The sequence below is a fragment of the Bombina bombina genome, chromosome 6 (assembly GCF_027579735.1).
Source record: "Bombina bombina isolate aBomBom1 chromosome 6, aBomBom1.pri, whole genome shotgun sequence".
In the NCBI taxonomy this organism is placed as follows: domain Eukaryota; kingdom Metazoa; phylum Chordata; class Amphibia; order Anura; family Bombinatoridae; genus Bombina; species Bombina bombina.
The window spans coordinates 919864960-919880038 of NC_069504.1; the positions used below are offsets into that span (position 1 = coordinate 919864960).

Here is a 15079-nt window from a genome sequence, read left to right on the forward strand (position 1 = left end):
AATATACCAATGGTCTTTAATGGAGTTCATACAGGAAACATTTTCTTAAAAATGGGAGAAGGGGAAAAAGACACTCCTGGTTTCTCCCATTCCTGTAATCTCCCTAGCACGGTCCAGCACAGGAAAAACCTCCGAAGTGGAAGGTCCATCAAAGAAACTATTAAGTTTACTAGATTTCTTAGGAGTGACAATGACAGGGGTATCGGAGTCATCTAAAGTAGCTAAAACCTCCTTTAACAATACACAAAGGTGTTCAACCTTAAATCTGAAGGATATCACCTCAGTCTCAGAAGGGAAAGGAATTATACTGTCCGAATCTGAGATTTCACCCTCAGAAAGTCCTGATGTATCTTCCTCATCAGACTTATGAGAAAGGGCAACTTGGGAAGCAGAACTGAGGACAGGCATCTTACTTTCAGAATTTCTAGATTTCCTCTTGAATTTTCCCTGTAATCTGGGAATGGCAGATAATGCCGCAAATACTGCTGAAGATACCTGGGCAGCAATTTCTGCTTTTAAATAATCTCCACTAGGAGTTATAGAGGAACCGCAGGGCACTGCATGTGACACCATTGAGGCTTGGGATGTAGCAGGAGAAAGCTGAGGTATATAACAGCATCATCCTGGGAGACATTAGGTTCTAAAAATAGATTCCTGGTACACTGAGTACCAGAAATAACCGTTTTTTCAAACCGGACAGTTTAAAATGTTGCATCGTTTTATTTTAATGCAAAGGGGAAATGAATACGCTGCTGAAATAAAAAATTCAGCCTTACTTTCAGTTTAAACTTGAATTGTTTTATCAAGTAAATATGTGTCAGAAAATAAAAAAAAATAAAAAAATGTTTTACCCTTTCTTTTTAAAAGAGTTTAAATGTTAGTCTCACACATGCTACAGTGCCTGCTTCATGCCCCAGTGTAACCCATACAACGGGATTATCTATGTCCCAATAAAAAAGCAGTGTCTTTTAATTTGTTAAGTGCATGGTCTCCCCAACCGGAGGAAAAAGCACTTACCTGCTCCGCTGTCTGGCATGTAGACTGTTACAAGGTATGAGAAGACATAGTTCTTCACAGAGACCTCTGAAAAAGAAATAACAGAGTAGCCAACTCTGGCTTTCTAAACTAGGTCAGCAATTGTTAGGAAAACACAGTAAGTACCTGTTTACAAGTTCCTAACTGCTTTAAAGTCACCACTACCCGACTGCAAGGAATGACGTGGAATACGGCTATACCCCAAAACTTGCTTGTAGATTAAATCAAACATTTTCTTCAGACACCTAAACTTGGTGTTAAACTTACACTGAAGGCAAAGAGAATGACTGGGGGTTGTGGGTAAGGGAGTGATACTTAGCAGTTTAACTGTGGTGCTCTTTTTTTCTCCTCCTGCTGGCCAGGAGTGATATTCACCATATCTTAGGAAAGAAAAGTAGTTTCTTGTGGGTCTAACGATGTTTTGCATATCAAGGGCTTAGAGAGGGAATGGTTCATTTCAACACTTAGCTCATCCTCTGCTTGGTGAGATAAAGAAGAGGGGATCATTTCCTATGTTTGAAGAAATTCTTGTTCCACAGAGTTTATAGAATGCTTTTGCCCATCATTGCTGATGAAAGGGTTCATTGGGTATCCCCATCACTCTTTCTATAGAAAATATATTTATAAAAATGTCTTAAGTATACTGTACAATATAGTAAATGTCATAAGACTACTGTATATTAGATGCTGAGCTTTATAGAAAATGATATATTTACTATACACCTAATCCACAATTGAAAATTCAGAGACTAAGCATAGTCTCTTTTCCAGTTATGTAAATCAGTGTAACTTTAAGATAGCATATTAGCTCCTGGTCTCCAGTTCCTGAGAAGACACCCCAGCTGCACCAGCCACTCCTCCACGCCTCCTCCAAATACTGATTATAGGATGGAGAACATATAATTAATCATTGATGAGGCAGCTGCAAATCTTACCTTTTCTTTCTCTGTTGCATACACAAAGTGGGGTTTCTACTACTCTGGTGCACTGCAAAATGACCGAAGGACTCCATAAATCACTGCATCCTTCCAGCTTATTCCATAAAGGTCAACGTTAAAGTATCTAGACTATGAAGCAAATTCTATAACATTGGTTCCACTTAACATGGGTCAGTGGTCCTCTGGGAAGGCAGCCAGGTTTCTCTAGGAACAATATGGGAGTGGCCCTTTTGCTATACTTAGATTAAGAAGCCAGTCCTCTCCCTTTGCCTAGGAAGATTCTTCTAACTGTAATGCAGTGGCAATTTAGGTACCTTTTCAGACCCACTTCCAACTATAATATTGGTGACAAATCTTTGTTTGCAGGACAGAGTTGCTTTTGCCTTTTGAAACCTTTTAGGAGTTTAAAAGTTTTAAATCAATTGTTTCTTCATATTTTTAAAATGACAACCAATTGTTCCTTGGCTTTGTTGGTAGGGCCATGTATTCAAATTAAAAAACATTTTCAATGTTTTATTTTATATAGTGGTACATACTTGAATAACTGTACAATTAAGTTGTTGAAATATGGCTGTTTTTCCACTATGCACTACTCTTTTCAATTGTCCCCAATACATTGTGTGAGTGAGTATAGGTTTAATAATGAGACTTAGTAGATAATATCAGGCTCTCAATATAATGTTGGAGAAAATATCATAATATAATATGTAAAGTAAAAACCTGCCATTTAACAAAGTCTGAGATATACTTATTAGGTCATTCTTATTGGTTTATAATGTATGCTGAATTGATTATACCAAACTGGGATGTATATTTGTCTATATAACCCCAAAGTTCATGTTTAACCCCTTCGCTAATGGGGATTTAAAAGAAAAAATTGCCCAAAATACTTTTTGATTTTTTAGCATTTTTGCTATCACTCAATTTAAACAGCATTAAAACCTTGTTTTTTTTATTTACCTATAAAAACTAGATAATGATCTAGGAATTCCACCATTCCATTGTCAAATGTGATCATATAAAACAATCATTAACTTTTTCACAAACTTTAGGTTTCTCACTGAAATTATTTACATACCACTTGTGCAGTCATAACACAAATGATTGTAAAAGCTTCTCTTGGATCCTATTTGTTCAGAAATAGCAGACATGGATGGTTTTGCCATTGTTTTGGGGTAATTAGAAGGCCACTAATTGCAGATGTTCACTACACAATATTCCTGGCAAAGAAGGGATTAATTAGTTAGGTGGTAAGGATAAAAGTATTGTAATGTAGGGATAACCTCCCACCAACCTAATCCCTCCCAAACAGCTCTCTCCCCCCACCCACACTCCTCACCACCATCTTAGGTACTGGCAGACAGTCTGCCAGTACGCAGTTTATGTTTTTTATTTATTAATTTTTTTAAATATTTTTTTCTGCCATTTCCCAGTCCCTACTTTTATTTTTATTTTAAATGTAATTATTACTGTTTTGTTCTGTAGTGAAGGGTTCCCCCACATCCCCTCCCTATGATCATTATATAGAACCACCCACCTTTATTATATACTATCAACCTATCAGCCTTCAGTTCCACACCTCCCACCGGCACCAATCTGGCTTTATTTGGTAATGAAGCACTGATCATGCTCCATTAATATATAAAGGCAGATGCTGGTAGCCCACAAGCAGAAAGTCTTGGGGTTCCAGCATTATGCAGTAGATCTACATTTTGCAGTACAATGGACTTTGCACCACATTATGTAGATCTACATCCATTTGGCCAAAGGGGTAAACATTAGAGATACCTAATTTTAGACCCAGGAAGAGGCTTTGCAATGGGTGGAGGAAGCTGGAGCTGCTGTGAAGATTAAAAAGTAAGTTTATTTTCACAACAGGAGTGAAATGAAAATATTGATGAATTAAAGTGCCCCTGTTTTTAATCAAAGTTTTAAAAACCGGGCACTTTAGCATCAAAATTTACATTCACTTTAATACTGTATATTCGAAAGTTTTTTATATTAATACACTATCTCCCAATATTACTGGAAAATAAATCATTTATATTATCTAACCTTACTGTACAACCTGAGTTTTAGAAGAAAGACAAACAGTACAAAAAGGATATTAGATACTTCATAATCCTTTCTATCACTCTTTGTATTTTATAGATAAGATAGGCCTTAATATAACAATAGCAATGTGGCTTTGCTCTCTATTTTTGAATGAAACTTATTTCTTCCATGCATAGCATAGCTCATAAACTCCAAGTATAAAACATTCATTAAAAATCTAAAGGTACAAATGATGGGCAACATTCTCTTAAAAACTGCCTCAAATTGTACATTTCTCATACATTTATTTCTTTGACTGGCTGAAGGTTTTTTTCTGCCATTTCCCAGTCCCTACTTTTATTTTTATTTTAAATGTAATTATTACTGTTTTGTTCTGTAGTGAAGGGTTCCCCCACATCCCCTCCCTATGATCATTATATAGAACCACCCACCTTTATTATATACTATCAACCTATCAGCCTTCAGTTCCACACCTCCCACCGGCACCAATCTGGCTTTATTTGGTAATGAAGCACTGATCATGCTCCATTAATATATAAAGGCAGATGCTGGTAGCCCACAAGCAGAAAGTCTTGGGGTTCCAGCATTATGCAGTAGATCTACATTTTGCAGTACAATGGACTTTGCACCACATTATGTAGATCTACATCCATTTGGCCAAAGGGGTAAACATTAGAGTCATCAGTTTTTATATTATATATAAGAAAAAAAAGAAAGAAAGGCGCTCCAATGGTGCAGAAAATCACAACAGATACTGAAAATACTCCAATATCCCCTCCACTGAATGATACTCACAGAGGTGGCGCACTATATCGCAGTGCAAGTCAAGCAAGCTGGATAGATCAGAGCCCACCAGCTGGCTCACTCCGGTAAGCAGGTACAACACCTTCAGAAGGTGGTAGATGGCCAAAAAGGATAGATTTGTGGTCTCCAATGAGAACTCACAAACCCTTTAAAAGCATACACCCTTATGCATAGGGGATGATTTATTGTACACAAAGTTAAAAGTGTAAAAGCAATCTGCAACGCGTTTCTCAGTGCTTCTGGCACTGTTTCCTCAGGCAGTGAATAAAGATAAATGGGAATAACAATATATATAAGACATTAAATAACTAAATAATCATTGAAAGGTTCCAATGTCTGTAAGAGGATTTAACCACATGATCATGATTAGCAAAAAACCTCTGCTGTGTGATAAATTAACCTCTTCAGAAGATCATTCTGCTATAGTTGTTACTACCCATACATCAAATGAAAGAATACATCATCATCCTTAAAAACTGCTAATTCATTTACAGTGTCTCCTTAAAGTGAATGTAAATTTTGATGTTTAAGTGCCCGGTTTTTAAAACTTTGATTAAAAACAGGGGCACTTTAATTCATCAAAATTTACATTTCACTCCTGTTGTGACAAAAAACTTACCTTTTAAACTTCACAGCAGCTGCTGCTTCCTCCGGTCTCACAAGCCATTTCTGATGTCAGAAATGATTGATAGGTCATCCTCCAATCACAGATTCCCCCCCGGGGGATTCAGTGTCTGATTCACTGCTGTGATTGGAGGAAGCCAGATACCTAATTTTAGACCCAGGAAGAGGCTTTGCAATGGGTGGAGGAAGCTGGAGCTGCTGTGAAGATTAAAAAGTAAGTTTATTTTCACAACAGGAGTGAAATGAAAATATTGATGAATTAAAGTGCCCCTGTTTTTAATCAAAGTTTTAAAAACCGGGCACTTTAGCATCAAAATTTACATTCACTTTAATACTGTATATTCGAAAGTTTTTTATATTAATACACTATCTCCCAATATTACTGGAAAATAAATCATTTATATTATCTAACCTTACTGTACAACCTGAGTTTTAGAAGAAAGACAAACAGTACAAAAAGGATATTAGATACTTCATAATCCTTTCTATCACTCTTTGTATTTTATAGATAAGATAGGCCTTAATATAACAATAGCAATGTGGCTTTGCTCTCTATTTTTGAATGAAACTTATTTCTTCCATGCATAGCATAGCTCATAAACTCCAAGTATAAAACATTCATTAAAAATCTAAAGGTACAAATGATGGGCAACATTCTCTTAAAAACTGCCTCAAATTGTACATTTCTCATACATTTATTTCTTTGACTGGCTGAAGGTTGTGATTTATAGATGAGAATGATGTGCAGTTATGTTGGTTTATGGTGCCATTTAGCTTGAACATTACTTTGAGCATACAAGAAATTGTGCATCTTCTTAACAATCTTCAGCTATAACATTTTAATTGACCTTGTTTCCAGTCTCACCTTAAACAATCCATTAAAGAGAAGATGTCACAGATATTTGATTGCTTATAACTTATACAGTACTGTAAGCCTTCAATGTATAACAAATTATTTGAGTTTAATCAGGTGGTTGAGTCCTAAATATGATTTTTCATTATTGCTAAACTTTTTACAAACTCCCAATATCACTTTAAAATTGTTTTTCACTGTTTAAAAGAGTACTGTCTAACTACCACATCTTTACGCTCTGAATTTGGTTGTGTGATATTCAATTATTAACAATATGATATAAAAAAAACCATTTAGATATATTCTAGTTTTTTATAGACAACTTAAATGTAAAATTGGATATCATGGTGGTCATGGTCCTAAACTCTCTATATATATTTTCCCATAAACCTATATACAGTATATATAATAAGTGTATATACATCAGTCATTTTGTTTTATTGGGACAGTCCCGGTTTTAATGGCTTATGTCCTAAGACTTATTTCCAGAATGATTTTTATTTGACCATATTGTTAATTATAAATTAGGAGCATTCATGATTTCATATAATAATCAAATAAATGCCATATACCCACTGCAATGAGGGTGCAGCACATCAGTAATTGGAATCCGCACCTTCCCACCCCAAACACCCGCTACTATTCAGTGACATTGTACAGCTCTGCTAAAGGAGACTCAGGGTGCATTGAACACTTGTTCTCATGTTGCGACAACATCTTCTGCCCCTCACGCCCACCCTACAAGATGTAAGAAGAATGGATCGCTACTGATTAGTTCTGTTCCCTCACTTACACAATTAGCATTTTCTTTTCAGGATTAATTTGTAAACTGAGGCTGGCAAGTAAGTTAGGCACAGATTAGAGAGAGATATTCACCTATGGTCATGTCTAGCATTTTATGTTTAACTTTACACTTCAACTCTTAGGCCATGGTGTTAATTAATTATTAATAATTTTTAGTAAGTTTTTTGTGATTATTACTTGACCATGCTAAAGAAAAAAAACAATAGAACTGTATCGGATAAGGGGCCTTTTTGAAAATCTGGTCACCCTGCTGCACAGATTCTCAAGACAAGTATTTGTTACATTTCAAGAAAAACATGGTACTGAAAAATAAAAATAAAAGCTCTTATTTTGCAACCATAAAAAGATTGAGAACCAGTAAGCTGTATATTTCATGACACAACTAAAGATTCATAAGCAGTCAATAATACTGTTACAACATAAAATGTTGGATGTTAAATGCAGCATAATTACCAGCCTCGTTAGTAAATTATGCTGATGTTAATAACTTATTGATGGCTGGCTTCAGGGAGGCATTATGAATTGCTCATTGATCAGCCATACCAAGAGTAGTTTTGATAAATGCAGCCTTAAAATAATATTCACATTTTTCAATGTGTGAAATTAATTACACAAATATTGATTTAGATTTCTATTTTATTTTCCTTTTCTGATGGACAGAGAGTCTGCTGTTTCTGAATAACGTTAATTTAAATTAGATGTGTCTAACTCCATTTTAGCAAATCCAAAACTACCTCAGGATTTAAAGATTTGACAAATATTAAGATTTACTGAACCTCATTTGTTTTCCTGAAGAAACTAAGAGTGCCGTTGGACTGCATGGAAGAGCATTTAAAGGGACATAAAAGTTCAAAAAGTAAATTTTATATTTGTGTGTATGTATATATATCTATATATATATACTATATAGTATATATATACTAACAAAACAACCAGGGCAATGCTTTTTGGAAGTGATACAAAAAAGTGCTGATACTTATAACTGAGTCTTAGTTCTAATCTAATTAAAGGAACAGTTTTGCATAACCAAGATGGTTATGTTAATTTAATTTTTACCTCTGTAATTACCGTGTAAGCCTCTGCAGACTGCCTTCTTATTTCAGTTCTTTTGATAGACTTGCATTTTAGCCAGTCAGTGCTGACTCATAAATAACTTAAAGGGACACTGAACCCAATTTTTTTCTTTCGTGATTCAGATAGAGCATGCAATTTTAAGCAACTTTCTAATTTACTCCTATTATCAATTTTTCTTCGTTCCCTTGCTATCTTTATTTGAAAAAGAAAGCATCTAAGCTTTTTTTTAGGTTCAGTACTCTGGACAGCACTTTTTTATTGGTGGATGAATTGATCCACCAATCAGCAAAGACAACCCAGTTTGTTCACCAAAAATGGGCTGGCATCTAAACTTACATTCTTGCATTTCAAATAAAGATACCAAGAGAATGAAGAAAATTTTATAATAGGAGTAAATTAGAAAGTTGCTTAAAATGTCATGCTCTATCTGAATCACAAAAGAAAAAAAATGGGTTCAGTGTCCCTTTAACCCCTTAACGACCGAGGACGTGCAGGGTACGTCCTCAAAAAAAAGGCAGTTAACGCCTGAGGACGTACCCTGCACGTCCTCGGTGTGGAAAGCAGCTGGAAGCGATCCTGCTCGCTTCCAGCTGCTTTCCGGTTATTGCAGTGATGCCTCGATACGGAGGCATCCTGCAATAACATTTTTAAGCCATCCGGTGCAGAGAGAGCCACACTGTGGCCCTCTCTGCACCGGAGATCGGTGGCTTACTTAGTTGGTGGGTGGGAGCCGGACCGGGAGGCGGATGGCGGCCATCGATGGCCCTCGTGATGTGGAGGGGGGCAGGATCGTGGGCAGGGATGCGAGGGGGGCGCACTGACGCGCGCACGTGCACGGGAGGGTGGGGGCGGGCGCGTGCACGGGGAGGGAGCGGGTGGGAACCGCTACACACAGAAAATTTTTTGTAGAAAAATGAAAACAAACACTGAAATTAAATAAACAAATTAGAGAAAAAATACAATCAGTTAGGTGGTGGGGGTTGGTCTGTGGGGAGGGGGAAGCTACACTACAGAAAAACCGGGCAAAATAATAAAAAAACCCATATTTTTTTGCAAACTTGGTACTGGCAGACAGCTGCCAGTACCCAAGATGGCCCCAATTAAGGCAGAGGGGAGGCTTTGAGAGCGGTTTTGGGGGGGATAAGGGAGGTTGGGGGCTAAGGGGGGGATCCTACACAGTAGCATATGTAAATATGCTAAAAAAATGTTTTATTATTTTTAAAAACCCTTTTATTTTAGTACTGGCAGACTTTCTGCCAGTACTTAAGATGGAGGGGACAATTGTGGGGTGGGGGAGGGAAGGGAGCTGTTTGGGAGGGATCAGGGGGTGGGATGTGTCAGGTGGGAGGCTGATCTCTACACTAAAGCTAAAATTAACCCTGCAAACTCCCTACAAACTCAATAATTAACCCCTTCACTGCTAGCCATAATACACGTGTGAGGCGCAGCAGCATTTAGCGGCCTTCTAATTACCAGAAAGCAACGCCAAAGTCATATATGTCTGCTATTTATGAACAAAGGGGATCCCAGAGAAGCTTTTACAACCATTTATGCCATAATTGCACACGCTTTTTGTAAATGATTTCAGTGAGAAACCTAAAATTGTGAAAAATTTAACGTTTTTTTTAATTTGATCGCATTTGGCGGTGAAATGGTGGCATGAAATATACCAAAATGGGCCTAGATCAATACTTGGGGTCGTCTACTACACTACACTAAAGCTAAAATTAACCCTACAAGCTCCCTAAAAGCTCCCTAATTAACCCCTTAACTGCTGGGCATAATACACGTGTGGTGCGCAGTGGCATTTAGCGGCCTTCTAATTACCAAAAAGCAACGCCAAAGCCATATATGCCTGCTATTTCTGAACAAAGGGGATCCCAGAGAAGAATTTACAACCATTTATGCCATAATTGCACAAGCTGTTTGTAAATAATTTCAGTGAGAAACCGAAAGTTTGTGAAAAAATTTGTGAAAAAGTGAACAATTTTTTGTATTTGATCGCATTTGGCGGTGAAATGGTGGTATGAAATATACCAAAATTGGCCTAGATCAATACTTTGGGATGTCTACTAAAACAAAATATATACATGTCAATGGCTATTCAGGGATTCCTGACAGATATCAGTGTTCCAATGTAACTAGCGCTAATTTTGAAAAAAAATGGTTTGGAAATAGCAAAGTGCTACTTGTATTTATTGCCCTATAACTTGCAAAAAAAGCAAAGAACATGTAAACATTGGGTATTTCTAAACTCAGGACAAAATTTAGAAACTATTTAGCATGGGTGTTTTTTGCTGGTTGTAGATATGTAACAGATTTTGGGGGTCAAAGTTAGAAAAAGTGTGTTTTTTTTCCATTTTTCCTCATATTTTATAATTTTTTTTATAGTAAATTATAAGATATGATGAAAATAATGTAAAGTCCATTTAATGGCGAGAAAAACGGTATATAATATGTGTGGGTACAGTAAATGAGCAAGAGGAAAATTACAGCTAAACACAAACACTGCAAAAATGTAAAAATAGCCTTGGTCCCAAACGGACAGAAAATGGAAAAGTGCTGTGGTGATTAAGGGGTTAACTGGAGTGAGCACAATGTTATCTATATCATACACATGAACTAGCTCTGTCTAGCTGGGAAAATCTGTCAAATGCACTGGTATAAGAAGCAGCCTTCAAGGGCTTAGAAATATACATATGATTCTACATAGGTTTAGCTTTCAACAAAGAATAGCAAGAGAACAAAGCAAATTTGATGATAAAAGTAAATTGGAAAGTTGTTTTAAATTGCATGCCCTTTCTGAATCATGAAAGTTTAATTTTATATAGACTGTATCTTTAAATATCTCTGCAAATTTCTGAAGGATATATATTCCCTACCAATACCCCACAATATTTATCCTATTCTCTTTGGAGGAAAGAAAATGTACTGATCTTGTTTTGTTAGTCATGTTACGCCTCCCTAGGTTAATAAGTTCATAAGTTGTATAATGAAGGCTCCTAAAGCCCATTACTTTATATCTATATCAATGGAATGTGTTTGCCCATAATTGCTTATGAAAGGCTTCATCAGGAAATCCCAACATTATATCTATAGAAAATATATTTATAAAAAATGTCATAAGTATACTGTGCTATATAGAAAATATAATTAGAATACTGTATATTATATTCTGAGCATTGTAGAAAATGATATATTTACCCAGTGCACCTAATCTACAATTTAAAGTTCAGAGAGTAAGCATAGTCTCTTTTCCAGTTACTCTCCACCAGAGTTATTTAAATTGTTGTAACTACTTTATAAGATAGCCTATTAGCTCCCGGTCTCCTGTTATGGAGAAAGCACCCCAGCTGCCAGTCATTTTTCCCAGCCTCCTCCAAATACTGATGATAGGATGGAGAACATAACCTTAAAGGGACCCTCAAGTCAAAATAAACTTTTATGATTCAGAAAGAGTATGCAGTTTTAAAGGGCCACTGTAAGTAAATATTTTCTATGCCTGTTACTAACTAACTACCCCAAATACGCTTTTTATCAATAGCATTTCATTAACATATCTCTACGGTACATCAGAAATCTTGTCTGCAAATTTAATTGTTTTCCAAACCCACTCCGTGGGTATCCTTTGCTCTGTACCAATCCGTTTACAATACCTAGGTTTCAAAATGGCACTTTAAACACAAAGTTATTGGTTTAAGTATTTTGAACACGCAGGGCTGAAAATAGTGGGCAGGATAACGTGACATCATCGGCGAATAAAAGATATAACTTTTAGAACGTTATGAAACTTCGTTTTGGAGAAAATATAGGTCAGTAGGTTTTAATTAATGTTTATTAACTTTAATATGTTAGTTGTTTAGCTTAAAAATTATAACAGAAAGTAATCCTTTAAGACACTTTCCAATTTACTTAAATTATCAAATTTTTATATACACACTTTCTGGGGAACAAGCTCCTACCGAGCATGTGCACAACCTACCGAGCATGTGCACAAGATAACAGGGTATACATATACTAGTCTGTGATTGGCTGATGTCTGTCACATGATATATGCGGCAGAAAATGGGTGAAAAAATAAATGTGGCAGAAAAAACGCTACTGCTTATTTAAAATACAGAGTAAATGTTTTTGCATTGTATTTGTATTATGCACTTGTGCAATGCTACTGCATTTGGTGGTCCTTTAAAGTGATGGCAAACTTGACATGTTTTAAAATCAGTTCCAGAATCTAAGCAATATTTTAAATTGAATTTAATTGATCACTTCAAATACAGATGCACTGTAAAATTACTTTGTAAACTAGCCGTGCCATTCTAATACCCCACGCTACAAGTGTCCACTTAAAAACTCATATTTTTTGTGAGATAATGTTCTCTAAATGGTGCTCTAGTTACAAAAAAGTGCTGTATGGCTAGAGCGCCATTTGGAGAACAGTTCAAATCATTAGCTCAGAAAAAATATGAGTTTTTATATATATAATAAAATGAACATTTTCTATTGAGTGAAGAACAAATCTATTGAATTGATTTTGTAGCACACCTGCATCTCAGCACACCTTTAGGTTTGCACTTGACTTAAAGGGACATTATACACTATTTTTTTCTTTGCATAAATGTTTTGTAGATTATCTATTTATATAGCCCATAAATGTTTGTTTGTTTTTTAAATGTATAGTTTTGCTTATTTTTAAATAACATTGCTCTGATTTTCAGTCTTTTAACCAAACCCCAAAGTTTCAGTAGAGTACCGACAGATACCTGCTCCAGCTTGCTCCTGTTTGTGTAAAGGGTCTTTTCATATGCAAAAGAAGGGGGAGGGGGAGGGTCTTATTTCCCACTTGCAGTGGGCTTTCCAACTACCTTTTCAACAGAGCTAAACTGAAAGCTTCTAAGTAAGTTTTTAAACCATTTTATACTGGATTTTTATATCAGTATCTGTGCATTGCGCTAATATGTTTTGCCTATTGTTTATTTTCATGTAGAATGTTATGTATTTAAATGCATGAATTATTGATTAAACATTTTTATAAACATGTTCTTACATTTTTGAATCCTCTGTAAAGAACCTGAAGTTCCCTCTTTGTGAAATTAGTTTGTGCCTCAAGTTGTTCCAGTCCTTCTGGTCTGTAGCACACTATTGACATTTCCAGCTCATCTTCTATTTTATCTAAAAAAAAAGATGGAAATGGTTAGCATACATTCAGTAAATTATTATAGCTAAGATATTCATTAGTTTGTAAGTTGTTAAAGGACCACAAATCCCACATTTCTTTCTTCCATGATCCAAGAGTGTACATTTTTTTCCATTTTACTTGCATTATAAAATGTACATAGTTCTCTTAGGTATCCTTTATTGAAAAGGAACATTATAACTCCGCAGTTTTGCAAGAATTCTTTTAACAATGGTATACATTTGGAAGAGCACTAGATGGGAAGCAGTGTTTGTTGCCATGTAGTGCTTCAGACATATGTAAGCTGCATACCTAGAAATTCACTTCAACAAAGAATACCATGAGAACAATGCAAATTTAATAATAGAAGTAATCTAGAAAATTTTTAAATTGTATGCTGATGAAAAAAAAAATGTGGGCTTCATGTCCCCTAAGTATTGTTAAGTACAATATAATGAAAATTACAATATATATTGTTGGGATGTTTATATAAATATTAATAATTAATAATAATAATACAAAATATTATTAAATATCAGTATTTAATCCCAATTAACAGTAACTAAGTTCTGACATATTTATTACAATATTAAAGCTCAAAACAATCTATAGAATTTATTTAAAATAATTCAAATTAACCCAATTGTCTGCTACACCAGCAGATATAGGCACAAATTGAGAAACTACATTTTGGCCAGAATTAAATAAATATCAAAGTTAAAGGGACACTGAACCCATTTTTTTTTTCTTTTGTGATTCAGATAGAGCAACTTTCTGATTTACTCCTATTACCAAATGTTCTTCATTCTCTTGGTATCTTTATTTGAAAAGCAAGAATGTAAGTTTAGATACCGGCCCATTTTTGGTGAACAACCTGGGTTGTTCTTGCTGATTGGTGGGTAAATTCACCCACCAATTAACAAGTGCTGTCCATGGATCTGAACCAAAAATGTTTTGGCTCCTTAGCTTAGATGCCTTCTTTTGCAAATAAAGATAGCAAGAAAACAAAGAAAAAATTATAACAGGAGTAAATTAGAAAGTTGCTTAAAATTGCATGCTCTATCTGAATCGCAAAAGAAAAAAATTGGGTTCAGTGTCCCTTTAAGATTTACTAGAACAATTCAAAATAAAAAACTAATTAATAACACAAATGGCTAATTATCAGAATTCAGCTATTGAGTACAAACCAGAGATTATAACATCAACAGGGCTTTTGGTATAGCAATTCAATAGGGTGATGCCTTTAAATCTAATACCTGATTATCCACAATAGCACAATTGTAAATAATCAAATGTAGCAACAGAAGCTTTATAGTTATTCATCAACTATCAAGCAGTTATTAGCAAATACAATGTAGTTCAAATTGAATATCACCCTAGAATACTTTATAACAAATTAAAAATACCTCAATAATATTGATCATAGATCCTTATATTATCTTCCTATAGACTGATATATGAAAAATTCCTAGATTTGCCACGTGTAAAATAAGAAGCTAAGATATAAAATTCACTTATAAGCAGGAAGTTAAAAGTAAATTCTAGCTACAATAATATTTCAGGGATTTTCCCAGCGCACCAATCAGGAAGCTCTATGACAATGTTCAACAATCAATTGAACAGCAATGAATACAATATGGATAAACTTTGCATACAATTTCTAAAATACCTTAAAATAATTTAAAATCAATTTAGAAGTATGTAATACAGGACCCCTTC

General features: G+C 35.2%; 1 protein-coding gene across 2 annotated transcripts in view; it reads right to left on the reverse strand.

The window, feature by feature from the left end:
* Positions 1-13356, reverse strand: part of KCNIP1 (potassium voltage-gated channel interacting protein 1) — an 80527-nt gene extending 67171 nt beyond the window's left edge. The window contains exon 1 of one of the 2 annotated variants that reach the window (XM_053716167.1): positions 13232-13356. In XM_053716167.1, the coding sequence (XP_053572142.1) occupies positions 13232-13333 (102 nt within the window). In that variant the 5' untranslated portion in view covers positions 13334-13356. The remainder of the gene's footprint in view (positions 1-13231) is intronic. The other variant, XM_053716168.1, reaches the window with a different exon arrangement.
* Positions 13357-15079: the final 1723 nt, after the last annotated feature.